This window comes from Cervus canadensis, chromosome 11, assembly GCF_019320065.1.
Source record: "Cervus canadensis isolate Bull #8, Minnesota chromosome 11, ASM1932006v1, whole genome shotgun sequence".
In the NCBI taxonomy this organism is placed as follows: Eukaryota; Metazoa; Chordata; class Mammalia; order Artiodactyla; family Cervidae; genus Cervus; species Cervus canadensis.
The window spans coordinates 13,951,411-13,967,757 of record NC_057396.1 but is presented as its reverse complement, the minus strand read 5'-3'; the positions used below and the strand labels follow the sequence as shown (position 1 = coordinate 13,967,757).

Sequence of the window (16,347 nt, the reverse complement as noted above, 5' to 3'; positions counted from 1 at the left end):
GAATGTTCAAAGTTGATTTCCTTTAGGACTGACTGGTTTGATCTCCTTGTAGTCCAAGGACATCATGTCTTCTCCAGCATCACAATTTCAAAGCATCAATTGCCTTCTTTATGGTCCAAGTCTCAAATCCATACCGGACTACTGGAAAAACCGTAAGTTTGACAATATGGAACTGTGTCAGCAAAATGATGTCTCTGCTTTTTAATATGTTGTCTCAGATTGTCATAGCTTTCCTTAAAGGAACAAGCGTCTTTTAATTTCATGGCTGCAGTCACCATCCACAGTGATTAAAATAATATCTCCCACCCTTAATCCCCTCATAAAGTTGCATTTGCTAATTTTGGCAGTGAATTATATTTGTTGTCATTCAGTTAATCAGTCATGTCCAACTCTTTGTGACCCCATGGATGCAGCACGTCAGGATTTCCTGTCCTTCACCATCTCCCAGAGCTTGCTCAAACTCATGTCCATCAAGTCAGTGATGCCATCCAACAATCTCATCCTCTGTCGTTCCCTTCTCCTCCTGCCTTCAATCTTTCCCTGGACCAGCGTCTTTTCTAATGAATTGGTTCTTCACATCAGGTGGCCAATGTATTGGAGCTTCAGCTTCAGCATCAGTTCTTCTAATGAATATTCAGGATCAATTTCCATTAGGATTGACTGGCTTGATCTCCTTGCAGTCCAAGAGTCTTCTCCAGCACCATAGTTCAAAAGCATCAGTTCTTCAGTGACCAGCCTTTTTTATGGTTCAACTCTCACATCCATACATGACTAATGGAAAAACCATACACTTGACTACATGAACCTTTGTCAGCAAAATAATGTCTCTGTTTTTTAATGCACTGTCTAGGTTTGTCATAGTTTTTCTACCTAGGAGCAAGCGTCTTTGGATTTTGTGACTGCAGTCACAATCTGCAGTGACTCTGGAGCCATGAAAATAAAGTCTGTCCCTGTTTCCATTGTTTCCACACCTATCTGCCATAAAGTGATGGGACTGGATGCCATGATCTCTGTTTTTTGAATGTTGAGTTTATGCCAGCTTTTTCACTCTCCTCTTTCACCTTCATCAAGGGGCTATTAGTTCCTCTTTGGTGTCTGCCATAAGGGCGGTGTCATCTGCATATCTGAGGTTATTGGTATTTCTCCCTACAATCTTGCTTCCAGCTTGTGTTTCATCCAGGCTGGCATTTCTCATGATGTACTCTGCATATAAGCTAACTAAGCAGGGTGACAATGTACAGCCTCGATGTACTCCGTTCCCAATTTGGAACCAGTCTGTTGTTTCATGTCTGGTGTTAACTTTTGCTTCTTGATATCCATACAGGTTTCTCAGAAGGCAGGTAAAGTGCTCTGGTAGCCCCATCTAATTAAGAATTTTCCACAGTTTATTGCGATCCACACAGTCAAAGGCTTTAGCATAATCAATGAAATGGAAGTAGATGTTTTTCTGGAATTCTGTTGCTTTTTTGATGATCCAACAGATGTTGGCAAATTGATCTCTGGCTCCTCTGCCTTTTCCAAATCAAGCTTGAACATCTGAAAGCTCTCAGTTCACACACTATGGAAGCCCAGCTTGAAGAATTTTGAGTATTACTTTGATAGCATGTGAAATGAATGCAATTGTGCAGTAGTTTGAACATTCTTTGGCATTCCCCTCTTTGGGACTGGAATGAAAACTGATCTTTTCCAGTCCTGTGGACACTGCTGTGTTTTCCAAATTTGCTGGCATATTGAGTGCAGCACTTTAACAAACAGCATCATCTTTTAGGATTGGAAATAGTTCAGCTGGCATTCCATCACGTCCACTGGCTTTGTTTGTATTGATGTTTCCTAAGGCCCACTTGACTTCACACTCCAAGATGTTTGGCTCTAGGTGAGTGATCACACCATCGTGATTATCTGGGTCGTGAAGATCTTTTTGGTACAGTTCTTCTGTGTATTCTTGCCACCTCTTCTTAATATCTTCTGCTTCTGCTAGGTCCATATGATTTCTGTCCTTTATTGTGCCCATCTTTGCATGAAATGTTCTCTTGGTATCTCTAGTTTTCTTGAAGAGATCTCTAGTCTTTCCCATTCTATTGTTTTCCTCTGTTTCTTTGCATTGATTACTGAGGAAGGCTTTCTTATCTCTCCTTGCTATTCTTTGGAACTCTGCATTCAAATAGGTATATCTTTCTTTTTCTCCTTTGCCTTTCGCTTCTCTTCTTTTCACAGCTATTTGTAAGGTCTCCTCAGAGAGCCATTTTGTCTTTTTGCATTTCTTTTTCTTGGGGACGGTTTTGATCACTGCCTCCTGTACAATGTCATAAACCTCCATCCATAGTTCTTCAGACACTCTATCATATCTAATCCCTTGATTATCACTTTAATTATCCAATCATAAGGGATTTAATTTAGGTCATGTGGCCTAGTGGTTTTCCCTACTTTCTTCGATTTAAGTCTGTGTTCAGCAATAAGGAGTTCATTATCTGAGACACAGTCAGCTCCTGGTCTTATTTTTGCTGACTGTATAGAGCTTCTCCATCTTCTGCTGCAAATAATATAATCAGTCTGATTTTAGCATTGACCCTCTGGTGATGTCCATGTGTAGAGTCTTCTCTTGTGTTGTCAGAAGAGGGTGTTTGCTATGACCCATGCATTCTCTTGGCAAAACTCTGTTAACCTTTGCTCTGCTTCTTTTTGTACTCCAATAGCAAACTTGCCTGTTACTCCAGGTATTTCTTGACTTCCTACTTTTGCATTCCAGTCCCCTATGATGAAAAGCACATCCCTTTTTTGGTGTTAGTTCTAGAAGGTCTTATAGTTCTTCACAGAACCTTTCAATTTCAGCTTCTTTGGCATTAAGAGGTTGGGCGTAGACTTGGATTACTGTGATATTGATTGAATGGTTTGCCTTGGAAACGAACAGAGATCATTCTGTCGTTTTTGAGATTGCACCGAAGTACTGCATTTTGGACTCTTTCATTGACTTTGAGGGCTACTCCCTTTCCTCTAAGGGATTCTTGCCCACAGTGGTAGATATAGTGGTCACCTGAATTAAATTTGACTATTGCTGTCCACTTTAGTTCACTTCCAATTTACCTTGATTCATGGACCTAACATTGCAGGTTCCTATGCAATATTGCTAACAGCATCAGACTTTACTTTCACCACCAAACATATCCATAACTGGGCGCTATTTCCACTTTGGCTCAGCCTCTTCATTCCTTTTGGAGCTATTTCTCCGCTCTTCTCCAGGAGCATATTGGACACCACCAACCTCGGGAGTTCGTCTTTCAGTGTCATATCTTCTTGCCCCTTCATACTGTTATGGGGTTCTCAAGGCAAGAATGCTGAAGTGGTTTGCCATTCCCTTCTCTAGTGGACCATGTTTTGTCAGAACTCTCCACCATGACCTGTCCGTCTGGGGTGGCCCTACATGGCATGATTCAGTTCCACTGAATTACATATTTCTACCTAATTATATATATTTTGTATTGTGCCCTCCAGAAGGCATGCCTTGGGAAGAGATAGTATGGTAGGGTGGAAGAAGAGTGGTCATCTTGAAATAGTATAAAGCAGTTAAAACTGGGGCCTATAAAGAGTTGTACAGGTTATAGGAAAAGTGTAAGTTAAAAAATCAGTTTACAAAATAGTATATAATATAAAATGCAGATAAATGGTTACTACTTGTGCTTTTTAAAAAATATTTTCACATTTTAAAGTAAAATTTAAAACATGTATGACATAGACAGCCAAAAATTAGACAGACAAGACTCTAATCACAGTTCTGTTACTTATAACTATAACTTTAGGCAAGTTATTTAAGATCTGTGAGTCTTATGATAAATATGAAGAGCTCAGAAGTTGGCTGTGAGGATCAAATAGAAAAATGCATATTAAGTACACAGACTAATGTTTGGCAAAGAGAATATTATTCAAATATTATTTTCATTTCCACCTCCTATTAACAATGCTTTGTGAAAATCTAGTAGTCAAAAAAGAATGGAAGGCTCCATTAAAATACTTTTTGCTATCTGAAATAGATCAACGTGTGAAACATGAATATGAATGGCTAAAATTATATTGAAGACTACATGAATAAAGAACAGTACTCTCCAGGAGGAGAACTTGAGGAATCAATTTATAACAGTGCCCATGTTTTTTGTTGGTATGATATTGTATTTTGTAGAGAAATGGCTCCCTAAATATGTCAATGCTCTAATTGCCTATTTGCCATAAATAATACATTATATATATATATATATATATGTATACAAATATACATGTATTTGCAGATATGATTAAGTTAGGGATCTTGAAATGGAAAGATTAACCCAGGTTATATAGGATATGACGGTCAGAGTCAGAGAAAGACTGGAAGATCCTATACTGGTTGGCTTTGAAAGGACCACAAGCCATGGAATGCAGGTGACTTCCAGAAACTGAAAACGGCAAGGAAATGGATTCTCCCTAAGAGCCTAAAAAAAAAACCAGGCCTGCTAACATCTTGATTTTAAACCCATTTCGTATTTATGACTTCCAAAGTTATGAGATAATAATGTGTTATTTTTAAAGCACTAAGTTTGTGGTAATTTGTGTATACACAGCAAAGCTCAACAACATATTGCATAATTTCCAAGATGAACACACTGTCACAAGCAACTCTTCTCTTACTGCAGGATGCAAAAGGTACAACCTATGCTCTTGCTAGAAGAGTTACTAGTCAGTAGGCATGCCAAGGCTCCATTATCAAAGTACATGTACATTTAGCACTCCCCTTTTCCTGCCCTGACCAGTAGGAGTGAAAGAAGTTGGAACTTTGGTACCACCCATGAAGAGTACTGACAGAATTACAGCAGAAAATTTTACTGATGATAGAAAAAGAGTAGTATTTGAGTTTTCCTCTTTAAACATAGCAGTCTTTAATCCTGACTTTCTATAATTGTCCTCATATTTAAAGATCCTGGGGTAAACCCAAATTTTCCTTGAGGAGGACTTTGCTTAGTTTTGAAAGTCAAACCCAAGATGTCTTAGATGCTTTTCAACTGCTACAGTTATCACAGAATTAAATTTCAAAATCATAATAAAAAGTTGAGAAAGAATTCATGTGACCACTCTATAAACTGTCGTGATTAAAAAAAAAAAAAAACAAAAAAACTATCTTGTGAAAAAAGACCACTTTCTTGACAACTTAGTGAACATCACGCAATCCCTCTGCAATTAACATTCAGATATCTTTCCCTTGTGTATTTTCATGAACTTCACACTACAGTGAAAATAAATCAAAATACCTAGAGAAAGTAGACAAAATAGACATTAAAAAAAAAGAAGTTTATACTCACACAAATAAAAACATAAATGAACAGAGAATCAGAATGAATTATAAATACGTGAATCTGTAGTAACAGCCAAGAATCTACTATGGGGAAAAAAATCACCACCCCCAATACACATACAAAATACTTCATGAAACTAAGGAGATGAGAGGGTTGCTTTTTTTTTGGATGTAGAGTTTTTTTAAAAGAAGCATAGTGAGATTTCTTCAGAATTAAAATAAAGCTAAAATAGATCAAGATTGTTCATTTCATGCTCAGAAATGTTATCATGTTTAAAAGACACTGGAAAGCTTAACTTTGTAAAAAGTGACCTGCTTTGAAATTATTCTTAGACTCAAGTTCTCGTCACAATTCCATCTTTATAATTATTGAATCCTAAAGCTAGGAGGGACTTCAAGAGGCCATCTAGTTCATTCCCAAGCTGCTCTGGCTCTCAAATAGTCTCAGATAAAACACTATGTGGAGATTTAGAAAAGAAACCACTTCAAAGTTAAATATGTAATAACCATTGCAAGAATCTGTATGTGTTTCTTACTGGTTAAGTGAAAATATTAACCCTCCAGGAACTTATTTCAGCTATATATTCAGATTAAAATAAATAAACTTGCAGTAGATACTAGATCATTGCTATTGTCCAGTCGCTAGTCATGTCCAATTCTTTGTGACCCCATGGACTGCAGCATGCCAGGCTTCCCTGTCCTTCACTATCTCCTGAAGTTTGCTCAAACTCATGTCCATTGAGTTGGAGATGCTATCCAACCATCTCATCCTCTGCCGCCCCCTTCTCCTGCCCTCAATCTTTCATAGCACCAGGGTATTTTCCAATTACCTCTTCACATTAGGTAGCCAAACGATTGGAGCTTCAGCATCAGTTCTTCCAATGAATATTCAGGGTTGATTGGTTTGATCTCCTTGCTGTCCGAGGGACTCTCAAGTCTTCTGCAGCATCACAGTTCGAAAGCATCAATTCTTCAGCACTCAGCCTTCTTTATGATACAACTCTCACATCTGTACATGATCACTGGAAAAACCAGAGTTATGACTATAGTGACCTTTGTTGGCAAAGTGATGTCTCAGCTTTTTTTATACACTGTCTAGGTGGGTCACAGCTTTTCTTTCAAGGAGCAAACATCTCTTAATTTCCTGGCTGCAGTCACCATCCACAGTGATTTTGGAGCTGAAGAAAAGAAAATCTGTCACTATTTCCATTGTTTCCCCATCTATGTGCCATGAAGCAATGGGACCGGAAGCCATGATCTTCATTTTCTGAATGCCGAGTTTTATGCCAGCTCCTTCTCTCTCCTCTTTCACCTTTACTAAGGGGCTCTTTAGTTCCTCTTCTTTCTGCCATTAGAGAGGTATCACCTGCATATTTGAGGTTGTTGACACTTCTCCTGGAAATCTTGATTCCAGCTTATGATTCATCCAGACTGGCATTTTGCATAATGTACTCTGTTTAGAAGTTAAATAAGCAGGGTGACAATATACAGTCTTGATGTATTCCTTCTGCAATTCTGAACCAGTCTGTTGTTCCAAGTCCGATTCTAACTGTTACTTCTTGACCTGCACACAGGTTTCTCAGGAGACAGGTAAGGTGGTCTGGTATTCCCACCTCCTTAAGAATGTTCCATAGTTTGTTGTGATCCACACAGTTAAAACCTCTTCATTCTTTCTGGAGCCATTTCTCTGCTCTCTCCCACTAACTTATCAGGCACCTTCCAGCCTGGGGCATTCATCTTCTGGTGTCATAGCTTTTTGCCTTTTCATACTGTTCATGGATTTCTCGAGGCAAGAATACTGGAGTGGTTTGCCATTCCCTCCTCCAGAGGTACTAGATGGCTTACGAATAAAATATTTCATATATAGTAGTTATCATGGAGTTCATATATGTTGACTTATATCTATCAATATATCTACTTGTTTTAAACTGATATTTAAGTTCAAAGACATTCTAAAAGATCTATTATTTTTTATTCTCCTTACATGTTTTCTATTTTTGATGTCATATTTTACATCTTTATGCCTATCCCTTAACTGTTTACTTTAGTTATACTTAATTTTATCATTTTTGTCTTTTAACTTTTCTAATAATTCAGTTGAAAAAATACTTATTTGGCTGCATTGGGTCTTAGCTGTGGCATGCAGGATCTTTGCTGCTGTGCGCCCAGGGCTCTAGAGTTGTGGCATGTGGGATTTGTCACCCCATGGCATGTGGGATCTTTCTTCCCTGATCAAGGACCGAACTTGCATCTGAAGGTGAATTCTTAACCACTGGACCATCAAGGAAGTCCCTCTAATAGTTCTCCTTTTTGAGATTTTTTTTAACCTTCTTATTTTATACTGGGGTATAGCTTATTAACAATGCTGTGATAGTTTCAGATGAACAGCAACGGGACTCAGCCATACGTATGTATGGACTCAGCCACATGTATCCATTCTTCCCCAAACTCCCCCCCATCCAGGCTGTCATGTGACATTGAGCAGAGTTCCATGGATTTGTTGCTTATCCATTTTAAATACAGGATTGTGTACATGTCCATCTGAAACTCCCTAACTGTCCTTCCCCGCCCCCCTACCCCGCCCTCGGCAACCATAAATATGTTTTCTAAGTCTGTGGGTCTCTATTTTGTAAGGAAGTTCTTTTGTATCATTTCTTTTAGATTCCACATATAAGGGATGTCATACAATATTTCTCCTTCTCTACCTAACTTACTTCACTCAGTATGACACTCTCTAGAGTAGGAGGGTTCCTTTCTCTCCACACCTTCTCCAGCATTTATTTCTGATGATAGCCATGCTGCCTGGTATCATTTCTTTACTATTATTTAACTTCTCTATGGCTGTTTCTTAAGCTATAAGATAGGGAAAAAGAGTTGGGTAGTTCAAGAAATAAACATATAAATGGCCTGGAGCTACTAAGCACTTAATAAATGTTTGCTCTAAGGCTATCGTGGTAGGTGTTTTATATAGATATATATCTCTTCTCTTTTGTGAAATGTTTTACCAAGCCCTTAGTCCATTCATTAGGTAAGTTTTAAGGGGCTTTTCTATCAGTACTTACAAGTATTTTAAATATTAACAATATTAACCTCTGTCTTATCTGCCTCAGTTAGTGAAAGAGAAGAGATTTAATATGAAATCAATGACATCTGCTAACTTTGTGGGTTCTTCTTATCTAAGTTTAAAAGGTATCCTTCTTTCAGAACTCTAGCCAAAAATATAATTCTATTGTGTTCTAAATTGTTAAAATCTAATTCTAATTTTGTTGTACACTGAGAAGCCTTGACTTTAGCAGGGAGCAACAGGAGGGGGGTAAATGTTAGCTGTGTGCTTGTCATATATGGCCTTTATTATTTTGAGGTATGTTCCCTCTATGCCCACCTTCTGGAGAAATTTATCATAAATGGATGCCAAATTTTATCAAAAGCTTTTTCTGCCATCTATTGAGATGATCACATGGTTTTTATTTTCAATTTGTTAATGTGGTGTATCACATTAATCAATTTATGAATACTGAAAAATTCTTGCAATTCTGGGTTAAATCTCACTTGATCATGGTATATGATCTTTTTAATATATTGCTGGATTCAGTCTGCTGTTATTTGTTGAAGATTTTTTCATCTATGTTCATCAGTGATACTGAACTCTAATCTTTTTTGTGATATCTTTGTCTGGTTTTAGTATCAGGTGATGCTGGACTCATAGAATGAATTTAGAAGCGTTCCTTCCTCTGCAATTTTTTGGAATAGTTTCAGAAGGATAAATGTTCGACAGAATTCAGCTGTAAAGCCATCTGGTTCTAGATTTTTGTTTGCTGGAAATTTTTAAATTACTGACTCAATTTCAGTACTGGTAACTCGTCCATTCATCTTTTCTATTTGTGCTTGGCTCAGTTTTGGAAGATTATATCTTCAAAAGACCCCAAATAGCCAAAACAATCTTGAGAAAGAAGAACAAAGCTGAAAGAATTATACTCCCTGACTTCAGACTATACTCTTTAATACAAAGCTACACCCATCAGAACAGTTTTGATACTGGCATTAAAAACAGACACAGATCAATGGAACAGAATAGAGAGCCCAGAAATAAACCCACACACCTATGGTCACCAAAAAGAACCAAGAATATACAATGAAGAAAAGACAGTATCTTCAATAAACAGTGCTGGGAAAACTAGACAGATACATATAAAGAAGTGAAATGAGAACATTCTCTAACACCATACAAAAAATAAAAGTCAAAATGGATTAAAGATCTAAAGTTAAGGCCAGATACTATAAAATGCCTACAGGAAAATAGAGAACACTCAGGGACATGAATCACAGCAAAAGTTTTTGTATCCATCTCCTGGAGTATATTAAATAACAGCAAAAGTAAACAAATGGGACCTAAGTAAATTTAAAAGCTTTTGCACAGCAAAGGAAATTATCAACAAAATTTAAAGACAACCTACTAAATGGGAGAAAATTTTTGCAAATTATATGACCAATAAGGGGTTAATCCAACATATAAACAGTTCATAGGACACAATATGAAAACAAACAAACAACCCAATTAAAAAGGGGATAAAAAACTGAATAGACATTTTACCAAGGAGGAAATGAAGATGGCCACAGGCATATGAAAAGATGCTCAAAATCACTAATCATCAGGAAAATGCTAATCAAAACCAAAACCACAATGAGATATCTCCTAACACCTTTATGGCTACTGCTAAAAATAAAACAAATAACAAAGTTGGCAAGGATATGAAGAAAAGAGAACACTCAAACGCTATTGGTGGGAATGTAAATTGGTGGAGCCACTGGGCAAAACAGTACAGAGGTTTATTAAAAAACTTAATATACAACTACCATATAACTCAGCAATTCCTCTCCTGGGTATATATATCTGTAAAAAACAAAAAAACTAATTTGAAAAGGTATGTGCATAGAAATGTTTATGTTGTTGTTCAGTTGCCAAGTCATGTCCAGCTCTTTGTGAGCCCATGGACTGCAGCACACTAGACCTCCCTGTCCCTCACCATCTCCCAGTTTGCCCAAGTTCATGTCCATTGACTTGGTGATGCCATCCAGCCATCTCATCATCTGTTGGCCTCTTCTCTTTCTGCCTTCAATGTTTCCCAGCATCAGGGTCTTTTCCAATGAGTCAGCTTTTTGCATCAGATGGCCAAAGTACTGAAATTTCAGGATCACCATCAGTCCTTTCAATGAATATTCAGGGTTAATATCCTTCAGGATTGATTTGTTTGGTCTCCTTACTGTCCACGGGACTCTCAAGAGTCCAGCACCATGGTTCAAAAGCATCAATTATTTGATTTTTTATGGTCTAATTCTCACATCTGTATATGATTACCGGAAAGACCACAACCTTGACTATATAGACCATTGACAGCAAAATGATGTCTTTGCTTTCTAATACACTGTCTAGGTTTGTCATGGGCTTTCCTGGTGGGTCAGCAGTAAAGAATCCGCCTGCAAGGCAGGAGATGCAGGTTCGATCCCTGGGTGGGGAAGATCTCCTGGAGGAGGTGAATCCTAATGACAAAGGAGCCTGGTGAGCTATGGTCCACTGGGTCACAGAGAGTCAGACACAACTGAAGCGACTGAGCACTGTCTGCCACAGCTTTCCTTCCAAGATGCAATTGTCTTCTACTTCCATGACCGCAGTCACCATACACAGGGATTTTAGAGCCCAAGAAGAGGAAATCTTTCACTGCTTCCACCTTTTCCCCTTCAATTTGTAATGAAGAGATGAGACCGAATGCCATTTTAGTTATTTTAATATTGAGTTTTAAGCCAGCTTTTCCACTCTCTTCTTTCACCCTCATCAAGAGGCTCTTTAGTTCCACCTCACTTTCTGCCATTACAGTAACGTCATCTGCATATCTGAGGTTGTTGATGTTTCTCCTGGCAACCTTGATTCCAGCTTGCAAGTCATCCAGCCCAGCACTTTGCATGATGTACTAAGCTAAGCACATCGTATATAAGCTGAATAAACAGGGTGACAACACACAGCCTCACTGTACTCCTTTCTCGATTTTGAACCAGTCCGTTGTTCCATATAAGGTTCTAACTTGCTTCTTGACCTTCATACAGGTTTTGCAGGAGACAAGTAAGACGATCTGGTATTCCCATCTCTTTAAGAATTTTCCACAGTTTGTTATGACCCACACAGTCAAAGTCTTTAGCATAGTTAATGAAACAGAAATAGATGTTTTTCTGGAATTCCCTTGCTTTCTCTATGATCCAGTCAAAGCTGGCAATTTCATCTCTGGTTCCTCTGCCTTTTCTAAACCCAGTTTGTACATCTTGGAAGTTCTTGTTTCATGTAATGCTGAAGCCTAGCCTGAAGGATTTTGAGTATAACTTTACTAGTGTGGAAAGTGAACCTTACTAGCATGGAAAGTGAGTGCAAGTGTCCAGTAGTTTGAATATTCTTTAGCATTGCCCTTCTTGGGAATTGGGATGAAGATTGACCTTTTCCAGTCCTGTGGCCACTGCTAGGTTTTCCAAATTTGCTGACATATTGAATGCAACACTTTAACAGCACCATGTTTTATGATTTTAGGAGCTGCTGGAATTTCATCACCTCCACTAGCTTTATTGGCAGCAGTGCTTCCTAATGCCCTTTTGACTTCACCCTCCAGGATGTCTGGCTCTAGGTGAGTGATCACACCAATGTGGTTATCCAGGTCATTAAGATCTTCTGTGTATAGTTCTTCTGTGTGTTCTTGACATCTCTTCTTGATCTCGCCTGCTTCTGTTAGGTCTTCACCATTTCAGTCCTTTACTGTGCCCATATTTACATGAAATGTTCCTTTGATATTTCCAATTTTCTTGAAGAGATCTCTGGTCTCCTCCATGGTCACTGCCTTGTCATGCTGAAGGGGCTTGTGTAACTCTATGAAGCTATGAACCATGCCACGCAGGGCCACTCAAGATGGATGGTTTCCACTGGGGAGTTCTGACATAATGTGGTCCACTGGAGGAAGGCATGGCAAAACTGCCCCAGTATTCTTGCTGTGAGAACCCCATGAATTGTATAAAAAGCCAAAGGTTCATCAGTTCAGTTCAGTTCAGTTGCTCAGTCATGTCTGACTCTTTACAACCACATGGACTGCAGCATGCCAGGATTCCCTGTCCATCACCAACTCCCGGAGCTTGCTCAAACTCATGTCCATTGAGTTGGTGATACCATCCAACCATCTCACCCTCTGCCATCCCCTTTTCCTCCTGCCTTCAATCTTCCCCAGCTTCAGGGTCTTTTCCAATGAGTCAGTTCTTCACATCAGGTGGCCAAAGTATTTGAGTTTCAGTTTCAGCATCAGTCCTTCCAATGAATATTCAGGACTGACTTCCCTTAGGATTGACTGGTTGGAAAATGTTCATAGCAGCATTATTTACAATAGCCAAGATATGAAAGCATCTTAAGTGTCCATCAACAGACGAATGGATAAAGATGTTAAAAAGAACAGAATTTTGCTATCTGCAGCAACAGGGATGGACTTGGATGGCACTAGGCATTGTGGGAGCTGAAACAAGGCAGAGAAGGACAAATGCTGTATGATATCACTGACAGTGGAATCTAAAAAATACAACAAACTAATGAATAAAGGGGGAAAGCAGCAGACACACAGATACACAGAACAAACTGGGGTTACCAGGACCAATGAGCAGGGAGCTATGGGGTGGCGGAGCTGAAGGTTCAAACTACCACGTGTAAGACAGGCTCAAGGATGTGTTGTACAACATGGAGAATACAGCCAGTATTTTGTAATAACTGTAAATGGAAATTAAACTTTCAAAATTATACTAAATTTCTTTTTAATTTTTAAAAAGAGAAAAGACATATAAATGGTTTTACTTTTGAATTAAAATTTTCTCTAATAATGCAGATTTCAATCTTTTGTCTGGGATATAAGAAAGGTAATAGGAGATTCTATTGGTCACATGTATCAGGAGTCTGGATTTCCAAAAGAAATGCAAGAGAAATAGTCTAGTGATATCTTCTATAATAAGGGTCAGCAAAAATTAAAAAAAATTAAAACCTATAATAAAAGTTTCAATTTAAATAAAATAATCTGGGCATTGCAGATCATAAAATTTTTCTTATAACTCTCAATTCTGCCCTTGTAGCATGAAAGCAGCCAAAAACAGCACTTATAAAAGGATATATCTATGTTACTATAAAATTTCATTCACACAGGCAGGAGGCTAGACTTAGTACAAAGAATGCAGTTCACAACTCTTGAACCAGAATCTAAGCTACAAAAAGTCTTTGCTCTGTTTCATTATGTATAAATGTACCTAGAACACTGGCCAGTAAATAGCAGGCACTCAAATATACATTCATATAATACTCTTTTCATAGAAAAAGGAAAAGAAATCTATAGTTCTATTATATATCTATTCCATTTAATGTGTATTTCAAGAAAAGAAGGAGGTCATTACAGAAGTACTCAACTTAAGTGTTACTTCAATTTAAAACTTGACCTGAAAATCAAGATTAAACTATGAAACATGGTTAGTAAAGCCTCTAAAAGAAAAATGTATTCATAATCTAGCTCAACTACTATTTTAAAGGAACATAACAGTGAACCTATGTATAAGCACCTATACCCTCAAAAAAAGGAGCGAGAAAGAGAGTTTTAAATTCAAAACAGGATCTTTAGGAAAGACCAATGTTTTTCTCATTACAAATTCAGTAACAAGAAAGCATCTTTCCTCACTTGTCCCACAGAGGCCGAGAATCTCATAAGAATTTTCACGGCAGTCTTATGGCTGTCATAACCAATTATAAGGACTACAATTGCAGAGGGCCGGAAAATCAGGAATAAATATTCATATAAGCCATTAAACAAATAAGGATTTGCCAGACCAGGTACGATGAAAATAATTTCTTCTTCATCTGTAGAATTATATTTACTTCAATTCTGGTCACTGAGCCAAATGGTCTCTTTCTCAAATAAGATATGGAAATTACAAAGATTCTAAACAGTAGGGTTATTTCTTTTATTAAGAAAAAGTAATACTTACAGACTTTCTGATGTCTTTTGAAGAGAGATCAATCAATTTCTTGTTTATAGACCATTCTTCATCAGATTCCATTATGGCTTTCTAAGAAATAGCCATTTGTTAATGAAAATATACAAGTAAATACAAAGAGGCAGTTTAAAATTAAAGTAGTACAGTGAATTAGCTATAGGGTATAACATACATGTTAGGTTATTATTTTGAATGAATTAAGCCTTTAATTTCTGTTACTTAAAATTGCAATTTCTTGATTTCATACAAGTCTGATCTTCAGCCAAATTGATTCTATCCTACTCATTCTATACTCCTGTACATCAAAATTCACAAATTTCCTACTCCATTCACAGCATGTATGCATGCTCAGCCGTTCAACCGTGTCTGACTCTTTGCGACCCCGTGGACTGTAGCTTGCCAGGCTCCTCTGTCCATTACATTATCCCAGCAAGAATACTGCAGTGGCTGCTATTTCCTCCTTCAGGGGATCGTCCCAAACCCAGGGATCAAATCCATGTATCTTGCAGCTCCTGCATTGGGAGGAAGATTCTTTTTATTTATTTATTTACTTACTTATTTTAATTGGAGGCTAATTACAAGTACACAAGTAAGGCAAAAAACAAATGCAAAAAAGCAAAATGGCTGTCTGAGGAGGCCTCACAAATAGCTGTGAAAAGAAGAGAAACGAAAAGTAAAGGAGAAAAGGAAAGATATATCCATTTGAATGCAGAGTTCCAAAGATAGCAAAGAGAGATAAGAAAGTCTTCCTCAGTGATCAGTGCAAAGAAATAGAGGAAAACAATAGAATGGGAAGGACTAGAGATCTCCTCAAGAAAATTAGAGATACCAAGGGACTATTTCATGCAAAGATGGGTTCAATAAAGGACAGAAACGGTATGGACCTAACAGAAGCAGAAGATATTAAGAAGAAGTTGCAAGAATACACAAAAGAACTATACAAAAAGGATCTTCAGTTTGTCCCCGTGCTGTTGCGCGTTGAGGTCGGCTGCATGGTGAGTGTGGGCGGCTGGAGGCCGCGAGAAGGGGCGCGGTGCGGGGGCAGAGGCACTGCCGCCTGGGCCGCGTCCCTGACTCGGGAGACCCCCTGAGGGCCGCGTTCAGGGAAGAGGCCGCGCCGGCTATGGCGTCTCCATCTTCCTAACCGCCGAGGCGGCCCGAGCGCGGCCCAGAGGACGGAGCGACTGACTCCCGGCCGGCCCCCGCATCCCGGAGAGGAATGCCTTCCCAGGTTTGGACAGTCTTCCAAGAACAACAGAAAATGAGCAAATGCCAGAAGTGTGCTGGCCAAGGACCCATGTCATTCAAGGACATGACTGTGGACTTCACCCAGGATGAGTGGTGACAACCGACCAGTATCAGAGGACCCTGTACTGGGACGTGATGCTGGAGAACTACAGCCACCTGGTCTCTGTGGGGTACTGCATTGCCAAACCAGAGCTGATCATCAAGCTGGAGCAAGGAGAAGAGCTGTGGCCATTAGAGAGAATTCCTAGGCTGGAGTGGTCCAGACAAAAGCCATCAAGTCGGGTCCGGCTCTTTTTAACCCCACCGACTGTAGCCTGCCAGGCTCCTCTGTCCATGGGATTCTCCAGGCAAGAATTCTGGAGTGGATTGCTATAACCTTCTCCAGAGGATCTTCCCAACCCAGGGATTGAACCCTAATCTCCTGCATTGCAGGCAGATTCTTTACCATTTGAGCTACAGGGAAGTGCTAAATCTCATCCCACCATCCCTGGGTGGACAGAATGATCTCTGTTCACTTCCAAGGCAAACCATTCAATATCACATTAATCCAAGTCTATGCCCCAACCAATAATGCTGAAGAAGCTGAAGTTGAACGGTTCTATGAAGACCTACAAGACCTTTCAGAACCAACCAAAAAATAAGATGTCCTTTTCATTATAGGGGACTGGAATGCAAAAGTAGGAAGTCAAGAGATACCTGGAATAACAGGCAAATTTGGCTTTGGAATACAGAAT

General features: G+C 38.8%; 1 protein-coding gene across 3 annotated transcripts in view; it reads right to left on the bottom strand.

Moving 5' to 3' along the window:
* CWF19L2 (CWF19 like cell cycle control factor 2) overlaps positions 1 to 16,347 on the bottom strand; it is a 154,806-nt gene that overhangs the window by 4,999 nt on the left and 133,460 nt on the right. For all 3 annotated transcript variants that reach the window (XM_043481561.1, XM_043481564.1, XM_043481562.1), the window contains exon 16: positions 14,357 to 14,437. In XM_043481561.1, the coding sequence (XP_043337496.1) occupies positions 14,357 to 14,437 (81 nt within the window). The remainder of the gene's footprint in view (positions 1 to 14,356; positions 14,438 to 16,347) is intronic.